General features: G+C 51.0%; 5 protein-coding genes across 5 annotated transcripts in view; 3 read left to right on the top strand and 2 right to left on the bottom strand.

Moving 5' to 3' along the window:
* The first annotated feature begins 556 nt into the window (after window positions 1-556).
* Window positions 557-2,347, top strand: Taz (tafazzin, phospholipid-lysophospholipid transacylase). Its single transcript, XM_003743420.2, has 6 exons — window positions 557-708; window positions 1,025-1,153; window positions 1,276-1,469; window positions 1,589-1,806; window positions 1,929-2,075; window positions 2,173-2,347. The coding sequence occupies exons 1-6, from the start codon at window positions 594-596 to the stop codon at window positions 2,177-2,179; spliced, it is 810 nt and encodes a 269-aa protein (XP_003743468.1). The 5' UTR covers window positions 557-593; the 3' UTR covers window positions 2,180-2,347.
* Window positions 2,348-2,881: 534 nt separating this feature from the next.
* LOC100907989 (TBC1 domain family member 30) overlaps window positions 2,882-24,465 on the bottom strand; it is a 27,378-nt gene continuing 5,794 nt past the window's right edge. Inside the window, exons 3-13 of the mRNA XM_029111517.1 lie at window positions 20,892-21,019; window positions 11,176-11,335; window positions 10,870-11,027; window positions 10,493-10,671; window positions 10,234-10,398; window positions 5,377-5,609; window positions 5,051-5,274; window positions 4,658-4,927; window positions 4,006-4,541; window positions 3,121-3,249; window positions 2,882-2,999 (exon numbers count right to left, since the gene is read on the bottom strand). Of these exons, the coding sequence (XP_028967350.1) occupies window positions 2,882-2,999; window positions 3,121-3,249; window positions 4,006-4,541; window positions 4,658-4,927; window positions 5,051-5,274; window positions 5,377-5,609; window positions 10,234-10,398; window positions 10,493-10,671; window positions 10,870-11,027; window positions 11,176-11,335; window positions 20,892-21,019 (2,300 nt within the window). The remainder of the gene's footprint in view (window positions 3,000-3,120; window positions 3,250-4,005; window positions 4,542-4,657; window positions 4,928-5,050; window positions 5,275-5,376; window positions 5,610-10,233; window positions 10,399-10,492; window positions 10,672-10,869; window positions 11,028-11,175; window positions 11,336-20,891; window positions 21,020-24,465) is intronic.
* Arp5 (Actin-related protein 5) lies at window positions 5,833-7,759 on the top strand. Its single transcript, XM_029111505.1, has one exon. It carries the CDS (start codon window positions 5,954-5,956, stop codon window positions 7,757-7,759), a length of 1,806 nt encoding a protein of 601 aa, XP_028967338.1. The 5' UTR covers window positions 5,833-5,953.
* LOC100899838 (ras-related protein Rac1) lies at window positions 12,434-16,408 on the top strand. The gene is made up of 4 exons (XM_003743419.2): window positions 12,434-12,665; window positions 13,696-13,830; window positions 15,001-15,158; window positions 15,588-16,408. The coding sequence occupies exons 1-4, from the start codon at window positions 12,623-12,625 to the stop codon at window positions 15,828-15,830; spliced, it is 579 nt and encodes a 192-aa protein (XP_003743467.1). The 5' UTR covers window positions 12,434-12,622; the 3' UTR covers window positions 15,831-16,408.
* LOC108864286 (uncharacterized) lies at window positions 22,057-23,669 on the bottom strand. Its single transcript, XM_018639600.1, has 2 exons — window positions 23,485-23,669; window positions 22,057-23,382 (listed from the first exon to the last, which is right to left on the bottom strand). The coding sequence occupies exons 1-2, from the start codon at window positions 23,620-23,622 to the stop codon at window positions 22,285-22,287; spliced, it is 1,236 nt and encodes a 411-aa protein (XP_018495116.1). The 5' UTR covers window positions 23,623-23,669; the 3' UTR covers window positions 22,057-22,284.

The raw sequence follows: 24,465 nt of genomic DNA, 5'->3' as shown, positions 1-24,465 counted from the left end.
CTTCTGGCAGCGATGGAAATCGACGAAGTTCTGGACACAGTTCCTCTTCTGATTCGTATTGGGGAATCTAGGGTCGAACGGAGGGGTCCAAGGCAGTTGAGCCTTCAGTTTCTCCTCTTCCGGGTCGACCTTGTAGTACGGGTTCTGTTCCATGATCACGATTCACAGCGACGGAGACGTGAACCTAAAAGTCGACTTTGTCTCGAAAAGGACGAACAAACGACTGAACTCCAACCTAGGGTGGGAGCGTACCACGCGCGCGAAATTCGAAATTTCACGAGCGGTTTCTTCCTTGATGACCCGGAGTGCCTAAAATAAACGCGCTCCGACCTGTGGATTCGGGGGAAGAATCCGTCTTCTTCAGCCCGTCGAATACGATATGGGTCCCCGAGGAGTGTTCACTCGAAAATGCTAGGCGGGATTGCGCTCAGTAGACTCACTCGGGCGACGGAGTCGAATAACAACGAGCTTCTGTGAGTCTGCGATTCATACTTTTAGCGCAATCCGACGGAACGGGTCTCCGACGCGGAGAAAGTCGAATCTTTCCAACACGCACCTCGATCGAGATCTGCGAAACTGGAAAAGTCAGACCCATGCCGTTAGACGTTCGGTGGCCCATGCCACCGGCTGGGCGTCCTTCCGCTATTTGGAATGTAGCGAGTCACGTTGTTATGCCGACTGTTGGAAGTCTATCGAAAATGTTCGCAGGTGTGTTGTCGAGATTCAAAGATCTACACCGAGACCGTATCCGCTTTCGAGAAGAGATATGGGGGTCGAAGGGGTAGGCTTAGGGTATGAGCGTCGCGGGGAGCGCTCATCGGGATGAGGGCGTTGGGGGTATAGGGACCGATATGAACATGTTGCCTCTAAGTGACCGAGGCGAAGATCGATATCCGAACCGACGCGAACCTCTTCCCGGAATCTCTATGACACAGGTCTTGAACTCCTCGACAACGTCTCCTGATTTCTGTGGGGAACCTGAAGAGCCGCCAGAAGCAGACTGAGAGCCTCTTATCGTTTTCAGAGCTGTGTAGTTATTTCCGTTATCATAACGTTGATCGGATCCTCGCCGCCGTGGAAAAGCGACCAAGTGACGTCCCACTGATAACTGCGAGCAATCATCATTCATGTCTTGACGACCCGATCATTTGGAGTAAGAAGAGAAGGCTCTTCGGGAAATTATCTAGACAGCGAGTATGAATCGTGGATACTGTTCGAAGATGATTCCGAGCTGGGAAAAATTCCTATCGACCAATTTCTCTTTCGTGTTCGCAGGTATGTTACCGATGAGGATCCTTCTTCGCAATGAGAAAATGCGCTGGTCGCTCGCAGCTCATGACATATGCTACACCCGTGAGCTGCATTCGAATTTCTTCGCATTGGGTCAATGCATTCCTGTTGTGCGCGGTGATGGAGTTTATCAGCGCGGAATGAACTACTGCGTTGAGCTGCTCAATCTAGGGAAATGGGTACATGGATGAATACGGACGCACTCTGTCAGATCGTCGACTTGAACTTTCCCAGATATCTATCGTGATTGGGAACGCCTCGCTTTCCACTCCATGCTCAAGCTTCGTTCGTTCTCAAGGTGCACATATACCCCGAGGGAAGAGTCAACACGAATCCCAAAGAATTCCTCCGGTTGAAATGGGGCGTGGGACGTTTGATCTCGGATAGCAGGGATTGTCCGATCGTCATACCATTCTGGCACATCGGGATGGATAAATTACTCCCGAATATCGAGCCGTACAGACCTCACGTGGGACAAGTAGTGACCCTCAATGTTGGCTTGCCGATCGACTTCAGGTGAGACACGCCGATATATTTTCCCGGAAGGGCGATGTCAGATTATCGAATTGAAGATCGAATGGCGGTTGGAGATCGAATGGCGGTTGGAGATCGAATCCCCTCACTCATTTTTCTTCCAGTCAGATGAAGCTGGAAATGGAAGCTGCGAAGGCCGACGATTTGACAAAGCGGAAAGCTTTCACCGATGTGATACAAACTCATTTCGCCACTCTAAGAGAAGAAACCGAAGCCCTGCATGAACTGCACCTCCGGAATAGACGGAAAGCGTGAGCGTCGCATCGATAACTGTACCATGACATCATCGTGCCCATAATTCTCATTTTCGGAGAGCTCTTTGTAGAATTGACGCGTGTTATCTCATAGAAAATGATTGTTTACCCGTTATCTGCGATTGGACACTGCCATTCGTCGTCACGAGACGACTCCGAATAAAGTATCGTCCCGTGTCGTTTCTTCAAAGCTGGTCGACGTCCGCTATGCAGAGCGAGTGGAGTTCAGCTGAGAGGTATACGGAGCGCGCTGAAGACTCGAAGATCAATTCACTTCATTGTTTCTTTTTTAATCAACTATTATTCGCCTGGCGAGGGTTCCGCTCTCGCATTCCCATTCCCTCGTCGAAATCAGGTATCTAAATTACAAGCGTTGAAAGACGCATTGGCTCGTGAAGACCGCGTCCGATGATTCCGCGAGGAGAGATTCATCTCACATCTGAGGGTACCATCATGCTTGAGTTGTATCACGCAATCGACATACGAAGCTTCGAGAATTGCTCGTCTCTACGTCTGCGTGTACAGTCTGGAAGAACGAATTCTCACTAACTTCAGCCGGCGACAGCCGACGTTCCTGTGCTCGCCTCATGTTCGAATGCACAATATCACGGGTTTCGATGCCGAAGATCGAGAGGCTCCGATCAGAAGAGCTTGAGTCTTCCGAAAAGTCTTGAAAGTCTCCCGAAACTTTCAGGTCTATATGACCCGATTCCTCAGCGAATTTCCACCGTATCAGATGGCTATCTCTGGAGTTCCGTTGGCGAGAATTCGCTGATGCTGTCGATCATCACGCATCTGAGGGCTCAGTGCTTGGTGTATAAGCCGAGTTTCCGCGCGACTTGGTTATCAAGGTAGGCCTGTCTGTTGGTCGGGAAAGGGTTGAAGACCGGCGGCGGTGACTCAGCTCGAGAAGGTGGGGTCCTGGAGGGCAATCAAAGTATGTAATTTGGTGAACTCTCCGGCAAATCGGAATGGGGATCATATGCATTGGAATCATTTGAAAACGTCTGCAGAATGTCACATCTTCCGATTTCCCTCTCACCGCGAGTCTCCTGAATCGATAGAAGTCGACGCGACCAGTCTAGCCGAAGCATCCTCCACTAAATGCGTGACCTTAGTATAGCGCTCCAACAGTTCGTCCAAGGTCGGCGGTGTTGTCGCAATGTTCTCACTGGAAATATGATTTGGACGTGTTAAGAAAGAACATTCTCTTGCGACCAGTCTGCCCGAACTCTGCTTGCCGTGCCTACTCCGATGCGGAAACCGAGTCCTGAGACGCAATGCCAATAAGATATCCGCACAAACTCCTATTTCGGTCCCACCATCTTCCCGTGAAGGGACGCGTTGGATTCATTCATGCGCCTGTCAAGCATCACAACGATATTGCATACTTTCTTCCGTGGTCGTTGGAAAAATAATTCTTAACGTCTGAACACACTCCACATACACATACGCCATCTGTGCAACTAGTCTCGAAGCTGGTAGCATTCTGAACCAGCTGCTCTCCATTATTAACTACCTGAGGTAACTCCTTATTTTCGGCGCCGGATTTGCTGCTGTGGAATCAGAAAGTATTAAAAGGACGATCTCATATCTAGGTGCGTCTCGAATTCGATTGCGGCGATCACAGTCGACACAATCTCTCGAATCTCCCGCTCCACGTGAATAAATCAGATGCGAATCTCCCGTCCTACGTGGATAATTTCATTCGGCTCCGGAAGGAGAATTGCTCCGTCGGGAAAACCTGCTCAGGAGGACGTCCCTCATCGATTGGCTGAACGACGTCGAAAACGTGACTCTGATTGACGCCACGGGGATGTCGTGAATCGTCTGATTCGAGATGGGCCCCTCGTTAAGCTCGACTCGTGATTGTCGCGCACAGCTTCGTTAGAGAGCGCCTCGGCTCAGGAATGTTTCACCGGCATACCTGTCGGTGTCTTCCTCAACGAAAGGTCCGTCGGGGATCTGATGCCACATCTGGGGGGCGTTGGCGATCGAAGGTGGGGAATTCGATTCTCCGCTCAATGACCAGCTCGGGGGAACATCGGCGATGATGAGCTTCTTCGGCGGTTTCTCCGGCTTCGTTTCCTTGTTGACCAGTCTCGTCCCTGAGTCCCCGTCCGTCCTCCGAGCTTGAGCCTCACTGTTATTCCGAACTTCAAACTCATCCAGCGGCGATTCCCCGGATTCGAGAGGTTTCGCTTCCGAGAGGCTCTCGTCCACAGGAACATCGACCAGTGCGACCTCTTCCGACGGGTTCTGTGAAATACTTTCTCTGCCCTCTGGATCGGGACTCGTCGCATCATTCGAGACGAATTGCTTGCCCGAGGGCCTAGGGGAGGCTGGAGGGAGGGGCGACGCCGTTGATGAAGAATCTGGCTGATCGCCTGCTGACGTCACTGAACTGTCGCTGCTGCTGCTCCAGCTGCGGGGCCGAATCCCCTCACGTTTCTCGCGTTCAATCTGTAAGACGATTCGAATCCCCGGCTTATTGACACGCTCAACAACCGAATCGATTGACGATTCGGCTGTCTTTCCTCTGATCGATGGAGAGAGCTTCGCCTCTGCCCACAACCGACCTGATCCCAAGTGAGAGTTTCTCCTTGAGGCAGTGCCGCGGGCGTTTGTCTAGAAAGTCTTTCGTCGAGCATCATTTTTGTTCGCATCGCACGCGGTCCGCGGGGTCGGTTGGCTTCGCGGAGATTGCTCTCCTCTTTTGGCATGCTGAATTGGACCTTTGGCGTGGGGCGCACTCTGCGAACGATGGGCTTCTGTCCCGCCAACAGAGTATCGACGGCGGGTCGCGGTCCGGGCGGACGCGGCCGCGGTCGGTCGAGCTGGCCTTGTTGCTGTGGGTCGTAGGGAGGGGGAGACATATCGTTAGTCTACGAATTTACAAGTCTGTAACGCCTCTCCAAGGTTGGAAACTTCTCTATCTCAAGATCCTTGGTACGGTCCCATCGGAAACGCACCTCTATCGCAGTTTTGAGCGTTGAAGTCAGTATGACGTGAGCTTGTCTTTGACGGTCTCGCAGCTTGGCGTATTGTCTTTTCAGGGTCCCGATATCGAGAGAAACGTTGGCTTTGTTATGTCTCTGATTGGAATACCAGGCGGCCGATGCGAGCGCGAGCTGGTCCTCGTCCATCTCCGATTCCTCATCATCGTCCGTATAGAATAATCGCAAACCGACGAACTCTGGAATCCGGACAACATTTCAATACTCTCCAGAGCAATGTAACGATTATCGCTGCAGAGCTTTACGTCTGCATCGGACTGACGCACGCTCGATGAAATTACCTTTGATCGATGTCTTCCTCGGTGCCGACGCGAAGGAACCTTGCGCGAAAGGCCGAATATCGAACGTGTATTTCTCCCGGAGTTCTTGAAGCTGCGGGAAAGGAAATGGAGCCATGGTGCAGATTGTGTTGACCAGATCGTTGCAGTCCATGAGCCCGAACTCCAGCATCTCCCGGCTCAGCACACCCATTATCGAATAGAATTCATCCGCTGATTCAACCGCCATTATCCGACTGCGGGGTGAAATTCGACACGTTAGGTATTTCTCTTCATCTGTACGCTCTCCCGGAGACAATCAGACCCGCCAGGCGAGGCTTCGACGGACGTCCATGAATTTCGGGAGTCAGAGGAGCCCCCATGGATTCCCTCACTTCTAGGCAAAGATCACAAGCCTCATGTCAATATCAACACAACGAGGGAAGGCCGCCGCCGCCGCCGCCGTATGTTTCTGTGTGTGTCTGTGTGTGTGGATTGGATTCACATGTTTCATGAACGGTCATCGAATATTTTTTCTTACTATGCACGAGTTTTGTCACGGACAGATTTCTATTGAGCCTCGTTTGTGTAGAAGATCAACATGGAGACCCAAGTGAAAAACGCCATCCATGAGATACCCGATCTTCAAAGAGTTCCAGACCCTGTATCTCCATATGATGCTTCATTGAAAACTATTGTTGTCGACAATGGTTCGTACGAATGCAAAGTCGGCTGGAATTCCGATCCTGCACCCCGGATGATTTTCCGGAGTCATTCCACCAAAATCCGCGGACAAAAAGGAGGAGAGATATGTGTGGGGAACGACATTGCCAACTATGAAGCCTCAGGTTGGATGCCGCTGAAGAGTCCCTTCGAAAAAAACATTGCCAGTCACCCCGAGATTCAGGAGCATATCTTCGATCACATTTTCACAAAGCTAGGTTTCCACGGTGAAGCGTCCAGGATAGATCATCAGATCGTAGTGACCGAACCCATATGTAATCCGAATTACTATCGCCAATATATGTCCGAGCTGTTATTCGAATGCTACGGAGTGCCCAGTGTCGTTTATGGTATCGATTCGATGCTCAGCCTGGAGCACAACATCCCCCATGTTCAAAATGCCCTCGTCATCGGTCTTGGCCACGCCGTTTGTCACGTCGTTCCCGTGCTTGGCAACGAAGTCCAATTCAAACGTTCCAAGAGAATCTCCATCGGAGGACAGAACGTTGTTGCAACGCTGCAACGGCTCCTGCAGCTGAAACATCCACATCTCGCCGCGGCGATCAATAATTCGCGTTCAGAATACCTAACTCACACGTTCTGTGAGTTCGCGCTCGATTACGACGATGCGGTTCTCAAGTTCCGAGACGTCGAGCATCTGAACAAGAACACAACAAGGATTCAGCTACCCTTGAAGTCCATCCAGGCAGCCGCCACGGCCACGACGACCGCGGGAAAAATGGACGTGTGTTATGCGATTATTCAACGCGTGGAGAGTGTGATGTCGCAAAAGTACAAGATGAAACTCAACGACAGTCAGGAAAAACTGAAGCAGTTGCTCGTCATTCACGAGATGGCTGTCTGCGAGGAGGATCCGCGGAAGAGGATCTTCACCCTGAACGATCTCGGTTTTGACAGCTTGGAGGAGGTGGAAGCCACGATATCGATGCTCAGACACCGCATCGAGAACACCCTCCAGAGCGACCTTCCACCGATCGTGGATCTATGCCACTACTCGGACCCGGAGTCCTGGCTACTGTCGCTCCGGAGAGTCCGAGAAGATCTCAAGTCTAAAATCTCTGATGACAGCGACGCACAACGACCATATGGCTCTCGAGAGGAACGGCTTTCCGATGAAGAAACATTAGACCGGATTGAGCTGATCATTTTCGAAACGGAACGAGAATTCAGGAGACCTTCCGTGCTGGATCTAGATAATCTGAGGAGCTCATCCGCCATCTCGAAATTTTACCAACTCCTGTTGTCAACGGAGAAGTATCGAGCCCCAGAGGTCCTCTTCCAACCGACCGCGATGTTGGGCTTGGAGCAGCCCGGTCTCATAGAGACCGTAGACAGAGTGCTGCAGCAGTTCGAAATCGGAGAACAGAGGGATATGGCGCAGAAAATTTTCGTCACTGGGGGTCCCGCCTGTATTCCTGGTCTCAAGGAGCGTCTCGAGCGCGAGATCCGGGCGATTCGACCTTTCCAGAGTGATTTCGAAATAATAATGGCGCGACAACCGGATCTAGATGCGTGGAACGGAGCTAAAGCGATTGCCAGTGATGAGAGTGTTCTGCAGTTCGCCGTGTCGCGTGAAGACTACGATGAGTTCGGACCGGACTTCATAAAGAAATTCAAGTGGTCGAACATCTACGCCCCGTCTCCTCTCGTCGTCAGGATCTGAATTGCGACCACCGAGGTCGAAGGTCTCTCGTGGCTTCCTGGTAACCTGGCAATCCGGACAATGCATCGGCGAGGAATCTTTTTCGTTTGTCGGTGCTTTTTTCCGAGATCCCGCAGCTCCGAGGCTTCCCTCTAGGGATTGGATGGCGGAATAAGTGTATCCGAGGTGTATTTATTCACTATCACTACTGTAAATAAAACGGGACTTCATTATCCTATGCATTCATGGTGACGGATTGTTCGCTTGGTCAGCCCGCTTATTGCATGTTGACTGGCTCGCCTACGGCAGCATGATGGGATGAATTTTCGTATTTTGTCCAGTCTTATATTTTTCGAGATTGACTGCATCCGATAATGGTATGGCCCGGATCTAATTTCGATTTTCTTCCAGAGCCTGCCGATAGGAATTCGCATCACGATCTGGGAATGTTATCATTATGTTCCGATTCATCGAAATAAATTAGTTCTCAGCGCGCTAAGAGCCCCAATGACTTCGCGATGATGGGCCCTACATCAGACCTTGTTTTCGTTTTCCTTCGTTCTCTATCGATCGAAAGTTTCCGCTGTGAGAGAATTAATTTGGCTCAAAGTGGATCCGAACGTTTTTTCCTCGTTTCTAAACCCCAGTTCCCTAAATTTCTTTCAGTGGCACTGGAAATCCTGCAGAGCCTGTCTCTCTCGTCCGTCTACTCGTGTAGCGAATGCTCATTCTCAACGACTACGCGCGGTCTGTACGCTTCTCACGTTCGCTCCCACAACAAACACAACGCTAAATATCAGTGCAGATTCTGTGATTTCAAGTCCGGCAATTTGCCGGGAGTTGAACGCCACGAAAGAATACACACCGGTGCCAAACCCTTCAAGTGTCAATTTTGTCAGAGAGCCTTCGCTGATTCGGGCAATCTCAAGAAACACGAACGAGGTCATACCGGAGAGTACCCCTACGTTTGTGACTGTTGCAACTACAAGACCGTACGTAGAGAACGACTCGTGAAACACAAGAAGAACTTCCACGGTATCCACGATTGACGAAAGGGAAGTTATGCACTAGCGAGCAGCTCACAGCAAGCCCACAAGTGAACGTTTGAAACACGCAATCATCAGGTCTCTGAATCCTCGCAGCTCCCGTGGTTGATTAGCCGCGTGGTGAGTCAATCGATTCAACCCGATTCACTTGTGCTAGACCTGAATTTAATCAAAACCGAAGTGCCAAACAGCCCATCGAAGCGTGAACGCGCGCGTTCACGGAGCAATCGAAATGCCGCAATATTTTTCTCATTTTTTTGAGTGGCGAGTTTCGTTGACGAGCGCGACCGTTTCCAATCGGAGATAACCATCGTTAGGTAGCCTTCATCGAGGAGATTTCCGTCTTCCATCACGGTGGTATTTGTGATCCTTTTCAATACATTCGAGCAATGAAGCCAGTGAGTGAATGTGCAGTAAGCGTCTCCTCAAGTCTTCAGAACGAATCATTGTTCAAAGCGGTTATCTTCTTGCGACTCCGGTGGTCAGGCTCACGAATAAGCCCCAGGTTCACTGTACTCTACTTGAGATATGATTTGAATTCGGACGATCAAGCTCTCACCACGAGGAGAGGGATTGTGAAGAAGTCTGTCCGCTCAAGCAGCCACTCCCGTACTTAGGTCGAGTTTATATTTTGCCCACCGATAGTTGGTCTCCAACTCACTCTACAATCGTCGAATGAGCCGAATGGCCTCCTCTTCAGGCTCCGAACCCGAAAAGTACCTCGTAGTAAGAATCGTTCTGGGTCCTGCTCAATTTCGCCAGAGCGCGCCTCCCACACTTGGAGTGATTGTGAGCCCGATACAGTTCTAGAGCCATATCAAGTGCCTGGGTTTTAACCCACATGTTCAATACTCGAAACCATCAGTGCCCAGCTCATCTGGATACGTCATTTCCATGCACTAAGGCACTACTTTGAGCAATTCTACAGCTCATTTTGTGCTATCGCCAGAATCTTATGTAATTTTATGTAATCTGTTTCTATTTGAGACGGTTGAGGTGACTGTGAATGCTCTCTGAAATAGATACCTTCATCAGGTTGTGTGGCTCCTCGATGTTTTCCCTAATGATAACCTTCCTCCCTCTAACCCCGTCCGTCCGAGCGGCCGTCTCGCCCCCCTTCCCCAGAAGGAGTGTCTAATACACCATCTCGTGTAAAGAACGGTGTTGGCGGTGTGATGTGTTCTATTGGTATGACCGTCAGAACTACATTCCCCTTGTTTTTTTCTCTGTATGTGTAGAATGTTTCCCAATCGGCGCAGATTATCTTATGAAGAAAATATATAATAAAGTTGAAAATTCCCCGGATCGCGGTCAGAATAACTTTTCTCCTCTGGCTTACGCAGTTGTCTTTGATTTGACATCCTCATCTAGATTTAGAGCTCGAATCTCCGTCGCATGAGTCTTCCATCAGATCGAGTAGGTCTTAATTTAGATTCTCAGACCACTTACTCTGCGAGACCGTCCCAGATCGCGAGCGCGGTTCTCAAAAGCACCTCGTTCCCCTCGAGCAACGTGAGGTCCCAAACCCTCAGCACCGTGGTTCCCGGAAGACAAGTCGAGAACAAGGTAAGGAACCATTGCATCGTGAACACGTTTGTCAGTGGTGGCTCGTAGCTGTTCCCTGAAACGGCGAATGAAACAGTTGAGCTCCAGCTTCACCGATCTCTGACCTGATCCGATCTTGACCGAATCCGAATTGGTGCCAAACGCGGAGGTACCTGTGGAAGTGTCATTGGCCTGGGCCTGCAGACGGTCCAAATGCTTTGCGAGGGCGCTCAATCGCAGCCGTAACAGATCGCGGAAGACCGCCATATCGACCGAGAGACCCTGGAGATCGTTGGTGAAGTATCCGTTCGGCAAGACGCCCTCGATGAGGTAGATCATCATCTGCGGAGAAGAATCAATCAATGTCAATGTCTCGGAGCCGAGCTTGATTTTGGAACGAGCGTTCGGTCAAGAATCCCCCAATCTTCGCAGGAGAATTGGTAGACGGCAGGGCTCCGAGGAACAAGCACGATCCGATTCCAATGCTCTTTGTGATCTGGCCGCCGACAGCGGCAGAACAAAGCTCCAGCTCCGTCTCACCTTCAATGCGTTCTCCTCGTTCCATTCCACGACCTGTAGGACGAGTGCCGCAAGCAAATTGAAGCCTTGACAGTATCCGACGTGCTTGTTGAATCTCGCGTAGGCCAAGAGGACTCTCTTCAAGAGGGCTTGATTCTGTTCGGCGATCTCATCATCTCCTGTGAATATTTTTTTCGTCACGACTGCACAAAAATCGCAAGAGTGCCACCGCAGCTCGGTGTCAGGAATGAAACGGTGCACCGGAACGCAGCTCCGATCGTTCAGTCAAAGGTGGCTCCCGTAAGAAGCTACTTATCGAGTACGCACCGGTTAGATGGCTGCAACCCGTCCTGTGAAGATCTTTCACGATCTGGACTCCGAGTTTGTCGTCGTCGGGATTCGTCTTCTCGTTTAGACAGGTACGACAGCTCGCTGGCCAATCCAGCTGTCTGTAAACTATATAGCGGTCCGCGAGGGTTAACCATAACTGCAAGACAAGGGGAAGGAGGAAGATTAGTCTTGGTTTCTCAGACGAGTTTCGATGGGGGGAAGCGGCGGAAACAAGAACGCGGCCCCCGCTGTCGAGAATTCACTCATTCGATTCCCTGTCTTCCTATCCTCTTCCTCATTTAAGGAGCAGTCAATCGACCGAGCGAACGAGGATCGACTTCCAGGGACTGAGCCACCTGTTGAGGAACAGTTGCTGCCGGCTCAGAATATCACGAAGATCGAGAGCTTCGAAGCGAGAAGGGGCAGAATGCTCCAAATCTGCTCAGTTCTGCCAGGTGAGGAAACAATTGGAAGAGCGCGCTTCTCGGCCATCCTAACGCAACGGCTTGTCGATCTCCAGACAGACGGACGAGGTGTCGAGTTGCATGACGCATCGATAAAGCCGGGAATTCGCTTGGCTGCCCTAAGACCGAGGCTGAAGAGGAATTCCCCGCGAATCAAAACATCAGAAAAAGATCATGCTAATGATGGACCGATGTTCCAAGAAAATGTGAGCGCGAGACAGTGAACTAGAAAATCTGCTCCACTGATTCGTGTGCCACAGCGTCACAGTATATGGATATCGAAATGGCCAAAGTGAACAGAATGTTTCGGATCGAGACCAGATCCCAATGTAGCGATGTCCAGGGTTCTACAGCATAATTCTTTGGTTAGACGAATCCAGAACGGATCCAAGGCCGAATACAGGGCTGATGCCTCTCTCATGCATCTCCGGCTACGTTCCTTCCTCTTGAAGAGTTGCTATTGGAGCCTCGCGCCGAAATTCCGAAGAACCCTGATCCGAAAGTATCGAGGCAGATAAGAAATTTTCGAGGGACGTGTAAAAATTTGGAAGCATCCGTTCCGTGCAGGTCATAAGTAAGCAAGTCATGGAGCGACTTGATACCTTCGCACGGAAAATTTCGAATCAGGAATCAGGAGGTCGGAGGAGTGTTTTGTACGGAAGAGATCGCCATCATTCGGAGCAGTCGCGCAATTTCGAAAAGGACCGCCTCCCCCTCTCTCACAGAACGGCCGCCCGCCGCGCTCTCGGGATCACAATCATCAGTCTGTAGGCGGGGTGTCTTTTTAAGGAGAATGACGCCATATTTTGTGTTGTGGTGGGTGACAAGAACTTAAGAGTTGGTTCGGCTGTCGTCAGGAGCGGAAGCAAGTGCGCTTTTCGGTGTGCTGTGAGATCCCAGGGCTAGAGGCCGTAAGCAGGATTTGCAGTCCGGGCGACCGTGCCCGGATCCTCTACAACGAAACCTGCTTCTAACTCACAATGCAGGCTATCAAATGTGTCGTTATAGGAGACGGAGCTGTCGGTAGGTCATTCTCCGGCGCCATTTTATTCTTAAGTCGCGGCGGACTAGTCGTCTAGTTCGACGTGAGCATCCATAAGACTGGCAATTCAGTTCTCGAGGGGAAACACACGACAGAATGAATGTGGCGGCCGGTGTTCCGGGGGCATGGACCCCACGCCTGCGGTTCGAATTCGTCTGAGCCTGCGCAAACGTTGATGCGAAATCCCTGTACTCGGGCTTGCGGAGTGACCGCTATGGGCTGCCGCCGCAGTCCATGCCGCTGACGAAGAGACCGACAAACTGAGTGAGCGACAGAAACTCGCTTGATCTGTATCGGTTTCGCACAGGACCTGTCGTCGATGGTCCGAGACATGTCCCGCGATCTAATCCAGTCCGCTAATCTAGAGGCACCATCGAGCTGCAATCTAAACAATCGCTGTTGCTCGATCATGATGATGATGATGACGACGATGGGCAGCCTCGATCGAACTTGAATCATTCCGAAAACGAGGCAGCGGCAATAGCCGTAAATCTAAGTGGCGGCTATAGCATTGATCACGCGCCGGCCACGGTGTTGGTAAACGGAGTAGAGGACTCGGAGGCCTCCAACATTCTGAAATCGTTGGCCGAACTCGTGGGGGAGAGCACAAGACTCTGTTCTTCCGCTGGGCGTTTTTCTCTGCTCGATGACAACCCCACCCGACGAATGAATATTCTGATAACCCGATCTCAAGACAATCGCTGCGGCTGTCGTTGATCATAGCCATCGACATGATCGGAGTAAGGAGATGATTGTCGGAGTGACTGCCAGACGGACCAAATGATGTAGAACCGTATCACAGGGGCCTCCCGCCGTTCGTTTTCGTTGTTCCGCTCTCGGTGCGTTCGCTCCCGATCCCTGTCCGAGAGCGAGCGAACGGGACCGTCTCATGAGCGTCAACTTTTGATATACGTCTCGCCGACTTGAAATGATAAGAATACTTCAAACTCTTTCGATCCGAAGTGACATTCAGATTATTGTGGAACCTAAAGCCCCTATTCAATTTTCCAGGTAAGACATGCCTCCTCATCTCGTATACGACAAATGCCTTCCCTGGGGAGTATATTCCCACGGTTTTCGACAATTATTCGGCCAATGTGATGGTGGACGGGAAGCCTATCAACTTAGGTCTATGGGATACTGCCGGTAAGTACCGAGCGCAATCCGTCTCCCGTTTAATGTTGATTGTCTCCTTGTTCCCCGTGAGATCGCGACCGGAAGCCACAGAAATTACGGTCGGGAATCGCGGTTTTCTCCTCACGAAAACGTTGCCGAACCGGCATTGAAGCTCCCCGCATGTAATGATTGTCGTCGTTTTTTAATTCGACGGAGCTGAGCACTCGACGAGTTATTGAACTCGTAATCGTTCGGGGAAATGTTCAGTTGCTTGCGTCTGCGCCGAGTGTTCCGGGTAAAATAGCATTTATCGACTGGCGGTGCAGTACTCTGCGGATCAGGTGTCTATCGCTCGGAATGAGTCATGTTTATTGTCGCGTCGAGATAAACCAACGATTTTCGACTTGAAGAGCGCGCGCAAATTCCGCTTGGAAAGAAAGCCTGCCTGACCGACACCCCGGTCAGCGGTACCAATAAACATTCTCGCTGGCCTTCATGCCCTTGTTGATTCTGTGTCGGGACCTAGAAGCCGTCGAGGCGAGCGAAGGCGAATACACGGACCGGGCAATAGGTCGGAGTAGTGCACACAAACGGTCAGATAGACATATAGACCGAAGAACACGCAGACACGCTCTCTTGCCCACCGAGACGTTCATCAGGCCGCCGCTGCCTTCGAGTCTGGAAATATTTTCGCTCCGCTCTAGAAGACGCGGATTCCCCGTTCCCATGAGCATCGCCGTTGACACAATGCCGCCTGGCGTTCCTTCTCTAGCAGAAAATCGATGTTCTTCCCGGTCTTCGATTGTTGTTCCTTCTTTGGGAGGATCTCTTTTTAGCATTGGATATCGTGGGCGGCCGGCGGACCGTTTTCGTCCGTCTCACGAAGCGAAAGGGACTCAATTCACCGTTAGCGGGGAAAATACGGCGCGAAGTCTGCGATTGTCTCACGATCAAAGCTTTGGATACATAATATCATGCGTGCATACTGAAGGCATAGAAGTGTCCTCGATCGCCGACTTGGTCCAATCAACGAGCATCGATATCCCACCCTCGCAGCTCCGCGGAAAAAGAAAGAGAAAGTCCATTCAGACACCGAAGTGGGGAGAGTTCGATGAGTGAAGTAGAAAGTGGGGGGAGGAAGCATTCGGGATCTCCTAGTAGAGGAAGAACGTCAATTCAAGTTTTTGTTCCGCTTTCCAGGTCAGGAAGACTACGACAGGCTTCGTCCGCTGTCCTATCCACAAACCGATGTGTTTTTACTCTGCTTCTCGCTCGTGAACCCCGCATCGTTCGAGAACGTCCGCGCGAAGTGGTACCCGGAACTCAGTCACCACTGTCCTAATACACCCATCGTCTTGGTGAGTACACGTGGTGATTTGGCTCCGAGATTCGAGTCGCTCCGATGTTGTACGCATAAGAAATTCCAATCATTGAGCGTGACTCACTTCGTCGTTGGTCACCCATTCATCGCGAGATGAATCATCGCGATCGCCGGAGACCGTGCCGCCCCGCCGTCACTGTACCGCACCACCCGCAAGGCGGTGGAGCGCTCGGTGTATCGGAAAGCGAGCGCCTCCTAAGGTTACACCTGAATGAGTTTAGGTTTCGGGTCTCATCGCCAGGTACGGACGAGCAATCGACCGAGCCAGATCCCTACAGAGGTGATGCTCCGATTGCGATGACGGCCGCACTTGTTGACTTTGAAACGACTGAGTGATTCCTGTGCGATATCGAAACCGGAACGCAGAAATTCGTTGGCAGCGAATGACTCGTACATATCTTTCCAGGTCGGCTTGAAGTTGGACCTCCGGGATGACAAAGAAACCCTTGATAAGCTCCGCGACAGGAAGCTGGCTCCTATCACATATCCTCAGGGGCTCGGTATGGCGAAAGAGATCAGCGCTGTCAAATATCTCGAGTGTTCTTCGTTGACTCAGAAAGGTTTGAAGAACGTTTTCGACGAGGCCATCCGCGCCGTCTTGTGTCCCCCGTACAAGCCGAAACCGAAAAGGAGATGCGTTCTCCTTTAGATCTGAACTCCACTTTTTGAAACCACAAAGAATCAATCATAAATCAATCCGTTTTTGAAGAACCTCCGACGATTTCGAAAATGATGGTAATGATCATTTTATTGATGATGATGACGACGACGACGACGACATCAACAGCAACACCAACTTTTTTTCGCAACGATTACGCCGAGGTAATATATATTTAAAACGCAGCGACAAGTGGTTGTCTGGTGACGACGGAGAGCGACCTGGTGCGCGGAAAACAAGTGGGTAGTGTAACGGGGGTGGGAAGATTGTCGTGGACTGAGGAAATTTTAAACGAGGTTGGGGCAATGAGGGACGAATGTTGACGATAGGATTATAACCACTAAACGTAGGAACGGAAAGAAAACATAGGACCAACCTATGGGCGGTTCAAATTGGGCAGTTATTTTCGCGCTGCTCGATTGAGGCCATCGGCTCGAAGCTTCGTCTGAAGGTTTCGGAGTATCAGGGAAAGTTTCGGAGTGTTAGCTTATCTGTTCACATGTAACATAATAACTGATGAAATGGTATGGACAACAATAAACATATTATTATTAAACTCGTTTTTATAAAAAAAAGTCTCCTTCCTCTCCTCACCGTCGCGAATCGAGAAATTGTTCCACGGAAAACCGTGAGCGAACCGATCGCAGACTCTTGGGTCTCGGAATCTTATTCAGAGTCGACAGTCTTAGGAAACTCTGGGACATGACATCCTGCGCTCAACCTCCCCTCGCGAGTCCCGGAGCCTTCGTTGCTTTTCGAGGGATGAAACTCTCTCAGCAACTGACTTCGTTCATGAAAAGTCTTCCTCGTACGATCGCTCGAAACACTTCGCAAATTCGTATCGAGATCTCCTCCGTCGAGCGGTCTCTGCTCCTTCGGGGCTGCGACCTTCTCGCCTCCCCATGCCCAAGGCATCCATAGAGACTGTGAAGACTCTCCGCAGAATCGAGCCGTCTGTAGGCTTCCGGGCTACCATTATTTCATATCGACCTAGTTTTCTCGGACAATGCTCTTCGGCGGCGGAACTTTTTCTCTGATATCCAACTTGAAAGCTCAAGTGAGAGCATTCTCAAGAATGGATTCTGTACCGTAGAGACATTCTGTGAAATGGTGTTACAGTCTACGACAACTCGAGGATATTAAGTGCCACAGGGAAACCGACTTTGACCGTGTGGCGAGCTCCGGGATTCGGAGAAGATACCAAAGGCAGACGACGGGATTTCCCTCTGCAAATATTGGATTATGGGGTCTTCTCGATCATCATACGAGATCGACTTGAATTGGAGGGAGGAATGTAATTCCAGAGAGCGGGATAAGCAGTCGGTTGGGAAGATAAATTATGATTCGTCGCGTCGAGAGAAGATCACGTGCGGGAGAGCCGGAGGTTTCTTAAGTCGAACCCTAGATTCCCCGACGAACGCAAAGAGAATCCAAGCTCACCAACGGAGCATTCCTTGCTGTCTACTCCTTATTGGCGACCGCTCAGCAGAATCCCCGTATCTTGCATTGATGGGAAGCAATAAGCTGCGGCGTATCGCAATACAAATATCGACGCTGATCCGGAGAGCCCGCGGCAATATCAGCGCAAGCCTCCGGAGCACATCGAAGTTCATCTATAAAGGAGTGCCTTTGACATCCGAATAATCCGATGATTCGTACTCGCGTAGCAGAGCGCTCGCTTTTCCTGAGAGAGCACTGCATGAAATAATCACGAGACGGCGATTCGGAGCGTGAATGAGAGATATTCTCCTCCACGTTTTCGAGAAAAATATCTCATTCAGGAAGCAGTCACAGAGCTCCTCGGAGCGCCGCTTCTGGGTCGCTGTCTCTTAGCTTTGGGAGCCGACGCAGGCTGTCTGAGCAAGAGGCGGACTAAGGATTATTTCGCGAAATGGAGGAGAAAATGATGCTCCGGAGAGGGAGTTCCTATCCCGCGAGTTCCCATCTATTCCGGCGGAAGAAGTACTCACTCTGCCTCCCATTGATGGGAGAGAACGGGTTGTAATCGAACAATACCCTCCGCAAGAATGGATCATTCATCTGAGCGGTGCATGAGTCGAGCGCCTCGGTTTAGTTCATTTCTTTTCCCGGATCGGAAACCCAATCAACGATTCACACACCGAGCACCTTGAGCAGAGAAAAATTTCACCGCTCCTGCGACGCTTATCGCTTCCGTCCCGAAGGAGTTCGCGTACTAAAGGGCTGACTTATCCAGAGGAAGCCACCAGACAGGAAAAGTTCGCTACCGCCACCTCTCATTCCACAATGGGAGCATGTACGGCGCTTTCGGCATCCATTTGCGTTCACCCCTACAGCGGAAAGGTCTTCCTCATCTGACTGAGAGTCTCACAGGAGAACTTGAGAGGGATTACAGATTACGCAGGCCCACCCGATGCCTCATGCGGTCTCGCTGAACGAGACCATCCTATGCAATCCAGCGGCGCGGTGGTAGCTCATCGGGCATTGGTTTCCGCTGAATGCTGACTGAGATGGAAGTCTCGCGAGGACCAAGTCTAACCGGGAAATGGATCACTTCATGACGTTGGCTGCAAAACGCGGAATAGGGCCCAAAATCAGAAAAGTGTCGGTTCGGCGCAGGCGGAATACGACCACATGCTCGGATATATCCCTGGAACGCCATTCTAATCTGTATAAACAGGCTCTTGGGCTATAGCGTGCGGATATTCCGTTAGAGTTCTGTTTTGTGCTCGAAGTCGAAATCCTTTTCAGCGCGGCTGTCCTTACCAATGAAATCCATTGAGGACTGCGCGCGTGGAAGTCAGACCGACGCGGCGCAAGGTTTTCTCCTCCCAGCTCCCATCTCTTGGATGATCACATAATACGCTCAGCGGAGTGGCTCCAGAAGAGAAAAGAGAGAACATTTCCCGAGCCTTGTCACTCTACATTCCGGGGAGGTCTGTGTCCCCGAGGTTGTGACCTCTAGAGCATCTAGCGCTGGCTTAATGGGAAAGTTCACCAGACTAATACCGGGACGAATATAAACTCACAAGAGCGCAGTCAAGGCTGCAGGAACAACAGCAGTCGAATAATGTGTACCTAAGCAAGCAGCAGAACATCTTGTTATCAAAAAACCCTCTGACACACACTAGCAGGGCGAACTTACACCTCGCTAGCAAATTGACTCGATATGAGAGGATCCTCAGGATTTACGCCGGGAGATTCCGCAATGAGGAAATCGAGCCGACTCGACCGGCGAGTCGCCCGCTTGCGGGGAAAAGGCGCTGCTTTCGGAACCGACTCTCCCACAGCTCTCAGAGGAGAAATCGTCGGATATGACATTCTTCCACCGAGGCGTTCCCCCGCATCAACGGGTTGTTCAATATTTGCTCCATCGGAGATAAACAGCACTCCGGACCCGATGGAATAAAAAATTGTTGTTGCTCTCGGGAAGCTTTTTCAAACTTAGGTGTAGCGAGCTACGAAAACCTCGTGCCAGATATGTCACTGCGAAGCGACCTTTATGCGGCAAAAAACTTCTCCCGGGAGAGGAATTCTGGAAAGTGTACGCCAATGCTTCACCTTGGCCGTGGATCCGCAGTATTTCCACGCGGCTAGGCTGTATCGGTCGGTGACATTTAGTCGGAGAACTTCGTCGCGAATTTCCCTGCGGCTCTGTGATCGGAATTGATGAGCTTCTCGGATTGAATGACATCCTCTGCTAGACTGGAGCTCGGACATGGGATATTACGAGACGATATCGCAAGAAAACCTTTGTAGTTCGCCGCTGACGCAATTCTTCGCGAGTCCTCCAAAACTTGTCCTCCTTTCCCCGCTGGAAATCGATCGACATTCTGAAGAACGGGAACATGCTTGTCAGGAAAAACTCCACAAGAGTCGCTCTCAGGAAGCAGCTCAGTTATTCTGTCTCTAAAGGTCTCATGACATTTTCAGACTTTCAAAGGTCACATGCTTCTCTCAGAACAATATGACGGTGGTCGACGCCACTCCCGTGAAGCCCATCCGGTAGATGAACGCATCGCGTTCGCGAGAAGGAGTCCACTGCATCGGAACGACTCGAGAGTTTTTCTCCAACAAGAGCTCGCAATTGACAGGTCGAGTGTGAGGACAGGATTCGCTTCTACTCGATTCGAGCTTATCGAGGAGCAGCTCGGATTATCCGACTAAATCAGCATCGTGAAGAACCTTAGAATCCCCTCCCCTCTAGATGTGCGAAGGTCAAGGAGCCTTAGCGGGTCATTCCCCTTAGATGCTGTCCGGTCGAGGAGGAGCGTCCCCAATACCCCGAGTGATGTCCGCGCGCGCATACTTTCTGACCTAATTGTTGCGATCTCGACTGCGGGCATTTAGGTCATACATAGATATGCCCTCTTATCCATGGTGATTAAAGGGCTTGACGTGGGACCAGAGCTGGCGACAGGCAGTGCCCACGCCAGGACGAATTTCACAGGTCCCACAGCACACGATTAGGGCCAGCCGCTGGAACTACAAATGTGCTTCGCGGCAGGAGCACGTTCAGCTGTATCCGAGGGTCCCGACCAATTGCGACATACTCTCGGTTGTAGCTCCCGTGAGATCCGTTCCGAGGAGATCCCGCAAATTTCTTGTGGAATGGAAAGTTAGACGTTCCAGTCTCGAACTGGAGAACGACAGGTGGGAAAATCGGAGTGCGAAAAGACGCTCGATGATCTTCGCATGACCTTGACGGCTCCGTGCTTCAACGGAAAGCTGATGGACCGTTCGCTCCCCCAAGTCTTGATTGCGGTCCCTTCCCCCCTGCTGCCTTGCCACAGTGTCGGATGACATTGCATAATTTGGAATCCGATTCTCGCCAAGACCGTTTACTTGAAACGACTTCGGCAGCTAGCACTGATGCTTTCCGCGGTGACCGCGAATCGTCGTTCTAAATTTAGCTACGTACGCAAATTACTGGCGTGGGCCGTGGTAAATCACTCGTGATTGCGTAGACTTACGAGTGCATCCTCTCGTACGTCAGCCGCGCGGAACTCCGGCTGCAATCCTAGATATACTCGTAATAGAAGCTACCAATGCTGTATCGTACGCTATTCTCACCTGTTTCCGAAACTCGGCGGGGATCCCGCCAGGGAGCCTAGCCACCATTTTCATGGCGTCCCTCCATTGAGTGAAGCCCGTATCTCCCGGGAACGGTTCGAGACTGAACTTCATTTTAGTGTCAACACCTGAAAAATCGATGGTTGCTGATACCAAGTCTTAGGAGCGTACCCCTGTGGGCAGCATGCTCCATGAGCAGGGCTGATAAGCGACTCCTTAGAGTTGCTCGAGGGATTATATCCGATCGCTTCGGTTACAGCGTCCTCAATTCGAGCAAACACATGAGGTGGGCTTTGGTAGCTCTCCGTTTTTTCATTCGAACTAAATCGCGAAATAAGGGTCCAGGAGCGATTCATTCTAGCCTTACAGCAGTCGTGAGATATCCGGAGGAGAGATGGACTCAGGCTCTTACTCAATACCCAGCCCCCGGGGAGACCGCAGACCTCTCTCGATTGCAAGAACTTCCGAATGGTTGCACCCGTGTTGGTCCTCTCCTCGGAGGACCATATATCTAGCGAGATGTTGTGCTTTTGTGCTCCCAGCCTAGAGCGGCCTCAGCCCTAGGTTGCCGACGTTATTTACACAGAGAGAGTTCCTCCGCTCTTGTAACTCGGAGAGAAGAGGATGATACAGGGCCCTGGAACACTTTGATGGCCATCATCCGGGAGGATTGAGACAAAGAGAAGTTCCTCTCGGAGCTTCCCGAGGCCTGCTCCATTTATACGGATCAAACTTCGAGAATGCACATTTCAACGATCCGAAATGCTCTGGATGAATAGGACACTCTTCTCCACTTCTCTCCTTTCGTCGTCGATATCTGAGTAAGATGATGCTCTCGTCGGATGACGACATATCATTGCGCTGAACTGCGACCATATTCCGTCGACCAGCCCCCTGCAGCAACACGGCGCCGATGGTGTGAAGAGTGAAGGCTGCAGCTGACTTATCGTCGAGGAACATAGTCCCCAACGTGTGCCGGCCGTCCCCACCTCACTCGATGATATTTCGGTCGATCCTGAATTTCCGGAAAGCGAAAAACTCTCAGACCCCTAGCTCGAGCTGGATCGGATCCGATTCCCCTAGCCCCAAAGTAGGGAATTCTACGATACTCCCAAGAAACTCTGCTCAGTCAGTCCTATTCATCGGGAGAGTCGACAGGAAATTGATTCCGACAGTTTTTATTCAATATAACTACCCTCTCTATCGATTCCATCGAAAACTTCGCCTCAAGAGTCCACATCCCCCGCTCTGGTGGAACGTTCGTTAATAAATAAGGTACCACAATCGGATTGGAGCTAGTTCCGAGGAATCGACAGAGAGAAGAAAATGATCAGTGCAGATCCCGTCGAATCATCTTCTAAATTAATGTACCGAATCAGAGACTAAAAAGCAGTCACATGAGAACTTTGAAACCCTTCTGCTCCAAGAAATTCAACACAGCCCACACGGAAATCACGATTGGAAGAACAGGCATCAAGAATTTCCTGACGGTCCTTTTGATGAAATGGTACGCGCAGCCCCGCCCCGCGTGGCGTCGGCCTGGTAAAGGGACGGCTTCCTCCTCGTTGTCATTCTCCTCAGTCGCGACATGGTCGTGCATCGGTATGTCATCGGAGAAGTCCTGGCTCGACGGATCGATGTTGGCCGTGTCGTTTTCGAAAATAATTAGGGTACCGTTTTCGACAACGGCCTTGATTCGTTGTAGTGTATCCTCGTGTTCCGGAGAATATTCCCGGAGGTTTTCTGGCGAGAAGGGATCCTTCGCTTGTTGCGTGGCGGAGATTCGAGCTCGTGGCGAATCGGTATTTAGTTTGGGACGCGGAGTGTTTTCGGCGCAAGGTCGATCATTTCTTTCGTAAAATTCTTCTTCGATGAAAACGGCGAATTTTTCCGCGAATCGTCCGGCTATGATGATCCTCCTCCGTCGCTTCACCTTCGTCGATTCAACGCTTTCGACCATTTCATCGAAAGAGTCCACTCCGGAATCAAAGGCATCCAGAATTTTCTCCGCGTCCCCGCCTGATTCTTCCAATATTTTCTTTAGAATTTCTACATCCGTCGTTGGCTCTGGGTTCGGAAATTTCGACTCCATACTCCTTGCGGTTCCAGGGCTCATCTCCTTCAGGCCGGCGGGTGACGTTCCCGAACCAGAGCAGGCTTTCCCCAACGGAATGTCTCCCGCAGAAAACGTCTTGATACCGAGCTCCTTTTTCGGCGGCGAAGCGGAGACAGCTCGAAAACCGCCATCGGTGATTTGGAGCAGAGCTTCCCGGCTCTCGAGGCGGAACACCGGACCCTCGGCATGGAAGGCCCCAACTAAGGCGTTAAGTTCACCTTGGTCGAACCCCTTGAACACTTGGAGACCTCTTTCACTAAGGAGCTTCATTGAGATTTGATGAGTGTCGCTAGCCAACGCAAACTTGATGTCGTTTTTGTTCTCGATCCCGAGAATGCTCCGGTCGGCGCGGGCGTTCTTCCATTCCTGGTAAATCTGCAACGTCCGATCAAATCGGGCTGATTGATGACTCGAAATCGGAAGCGGATCGTCCGAATCATCGCACCTTGGATCAGTGTTTCGACTGCTTTGGCCTACCTTTGAAACGAGTGCGCGCGGTTGTTGCGCAGGAACTCGGGAATGGCTCCTAGCACCGATTGGGGCCAGACGCCGGTCGTTTTCGGCCAGCGAAACGCCGCAAACGAATAGGAAAAATGCTAATCCCTTCAGAATCATGCTTGTTTTCGAAGCAGCCGAGTTGACGGACGTCGTATATAGCAGAAATCCACAATCAAGTCTCGAATGTCGACGGTTTGCACCTTGCACGCTCTCTGCGCGAACTCCCATAAGGCCTTCGGGCCACGACCGTCTACCAGCCACAAGGCATCGGAGCAACACTTTCGGACGCCGCAAAAGACGCTTTCGCAGTCCACACACGTCCTAGCTGCATGATGACTCTTCGGCCTATTTCTTGAGAGAGGAATTGTAGGATCTCGCCACGCGTACAGAAGTTCTGAGGGAACAGGCCCGCAGGAAGCTTCTGCAATGCCTTTTAGTTTGGAAAGTTGGTAACCCCGGCAGTTGATTACGTTAAGCAATCGGATAATTGGTGTGCTCTAGTGGGCAAACAAACGTACCAGGGGTCAAAGGGATGAGAGTGGAATACACTCAAACTGCGAAGCGGAGGACAGACGAAGTTCGGGAAAGAATTCCGCAGACTGTTTCACACAAAGGGGAGAAGGGAAGTGTTTTTGACGTGAAAACGTCTTTAAGTTCATCGCGCATACAGACCAAGGGTACTTCGTCCTCAGCGTCACGAAAGTGATCCGCTTTTGACGCTTCATAACTTTGTTCCCCGAACACCTAGATCTTCGCGGTGTGTGCCATAGTATCGAAAATTTACGGCACGAGCTTCCACGCGATTTTGGAGCCGATTGGAGTCCTCAGAGCTCCCGTTCAGCGTGATTCGTGCAACCCTCTGAGATACCTCGATTCTTGCATAAATAATCGCTTTTCTCAGTGCTCAGACGCTGGATTGATCGGAATTGCTTGCCCGGCAAAGGCGACGATGTGTGCCGT

The sequence above is a fragment of the Galendromus occidentalis genome, unplaced genomic scaffold (genome assembly GCF_000255335.2).
Source record: "Galendromus occidentalis unplaced genomic scaffold, Mocc_1.1 scf7180000077446, whole genome shotgun sequence".
In the NCBI taxonomy this organism is placed as follows: domain Eukaryota; kingdom Metazoa; phylum Arthropoda; class Arachnida; order Mesostigmata; family Phytoseiidae; genus Galendromus; species Galendromus occidentalis.
The sequence above is the reverse complement of the archived record's forward strand: the minus strand, read 5'-3'. Positions and strand labels throughout refer to the sequence as shown.

Coding starts and splice junctions, on each gene's coding strand:
- Arp5 (XM_029111505.1), top strand. CDS start 5,954: ATGGAGACCCAAGTGAAAAACGCCATCCATGAGATACCCGATCTTCAA.
- Taz (XM_003743420.2), top strand. CDS start 594: ATGCCGTTAGACGTTCGGTGGCCCATGCCACCGGCTGGGCGTCCTTCC. Junction 1,154..1,275: donor TGACGACCCGATCATTTGGA/GTAAGAAGAGAA, acceptor TCGTGTTCGCAG/GTATGTTACCGATGAGGATC. Junction 1,807..1,928: donor GGCTTGCCGATCGACTTCAG/GTGAGACACGCC, acceptor TTTTTCTTCCAG/TCAGATGAAGCTGGAAATGG.
- LOC108864286 (XM_018639600.1), bottom strand. CDS start 23,622: ATGATTCTGAAGGGATTAGCATTTTTCCTATTCGTTTGCGGCGTTTCG. Junction 23,383..23,484: donor CGCGCGCACTCGTTTCAAAG/GTAGGCCAAAGC, acceptor CGGACGTTGCAG/ATTTACCAGGAATGGAAGAA.
- LOC100899838 (XM_003743419.2), top strand. CDS start 12,623: ATGCAGGCTATCAAATGTGTCGTTATAGGAGACGGAGCTGTCG. Junction 12,666..13,695: donor TATAGGAGACGGAGCTGTCG/GTAGGTCATTCT, acceptor TCAATTTTCCAG/GTAAGACATGCCTCCTCATC. Junction 13,831..15,000: donor AGGTCTATGGGATACTGCCG/GTAAGTACCGAG, acceptor TCCGCTTTCCAG/GTCAGGAAGACTACGACAGG.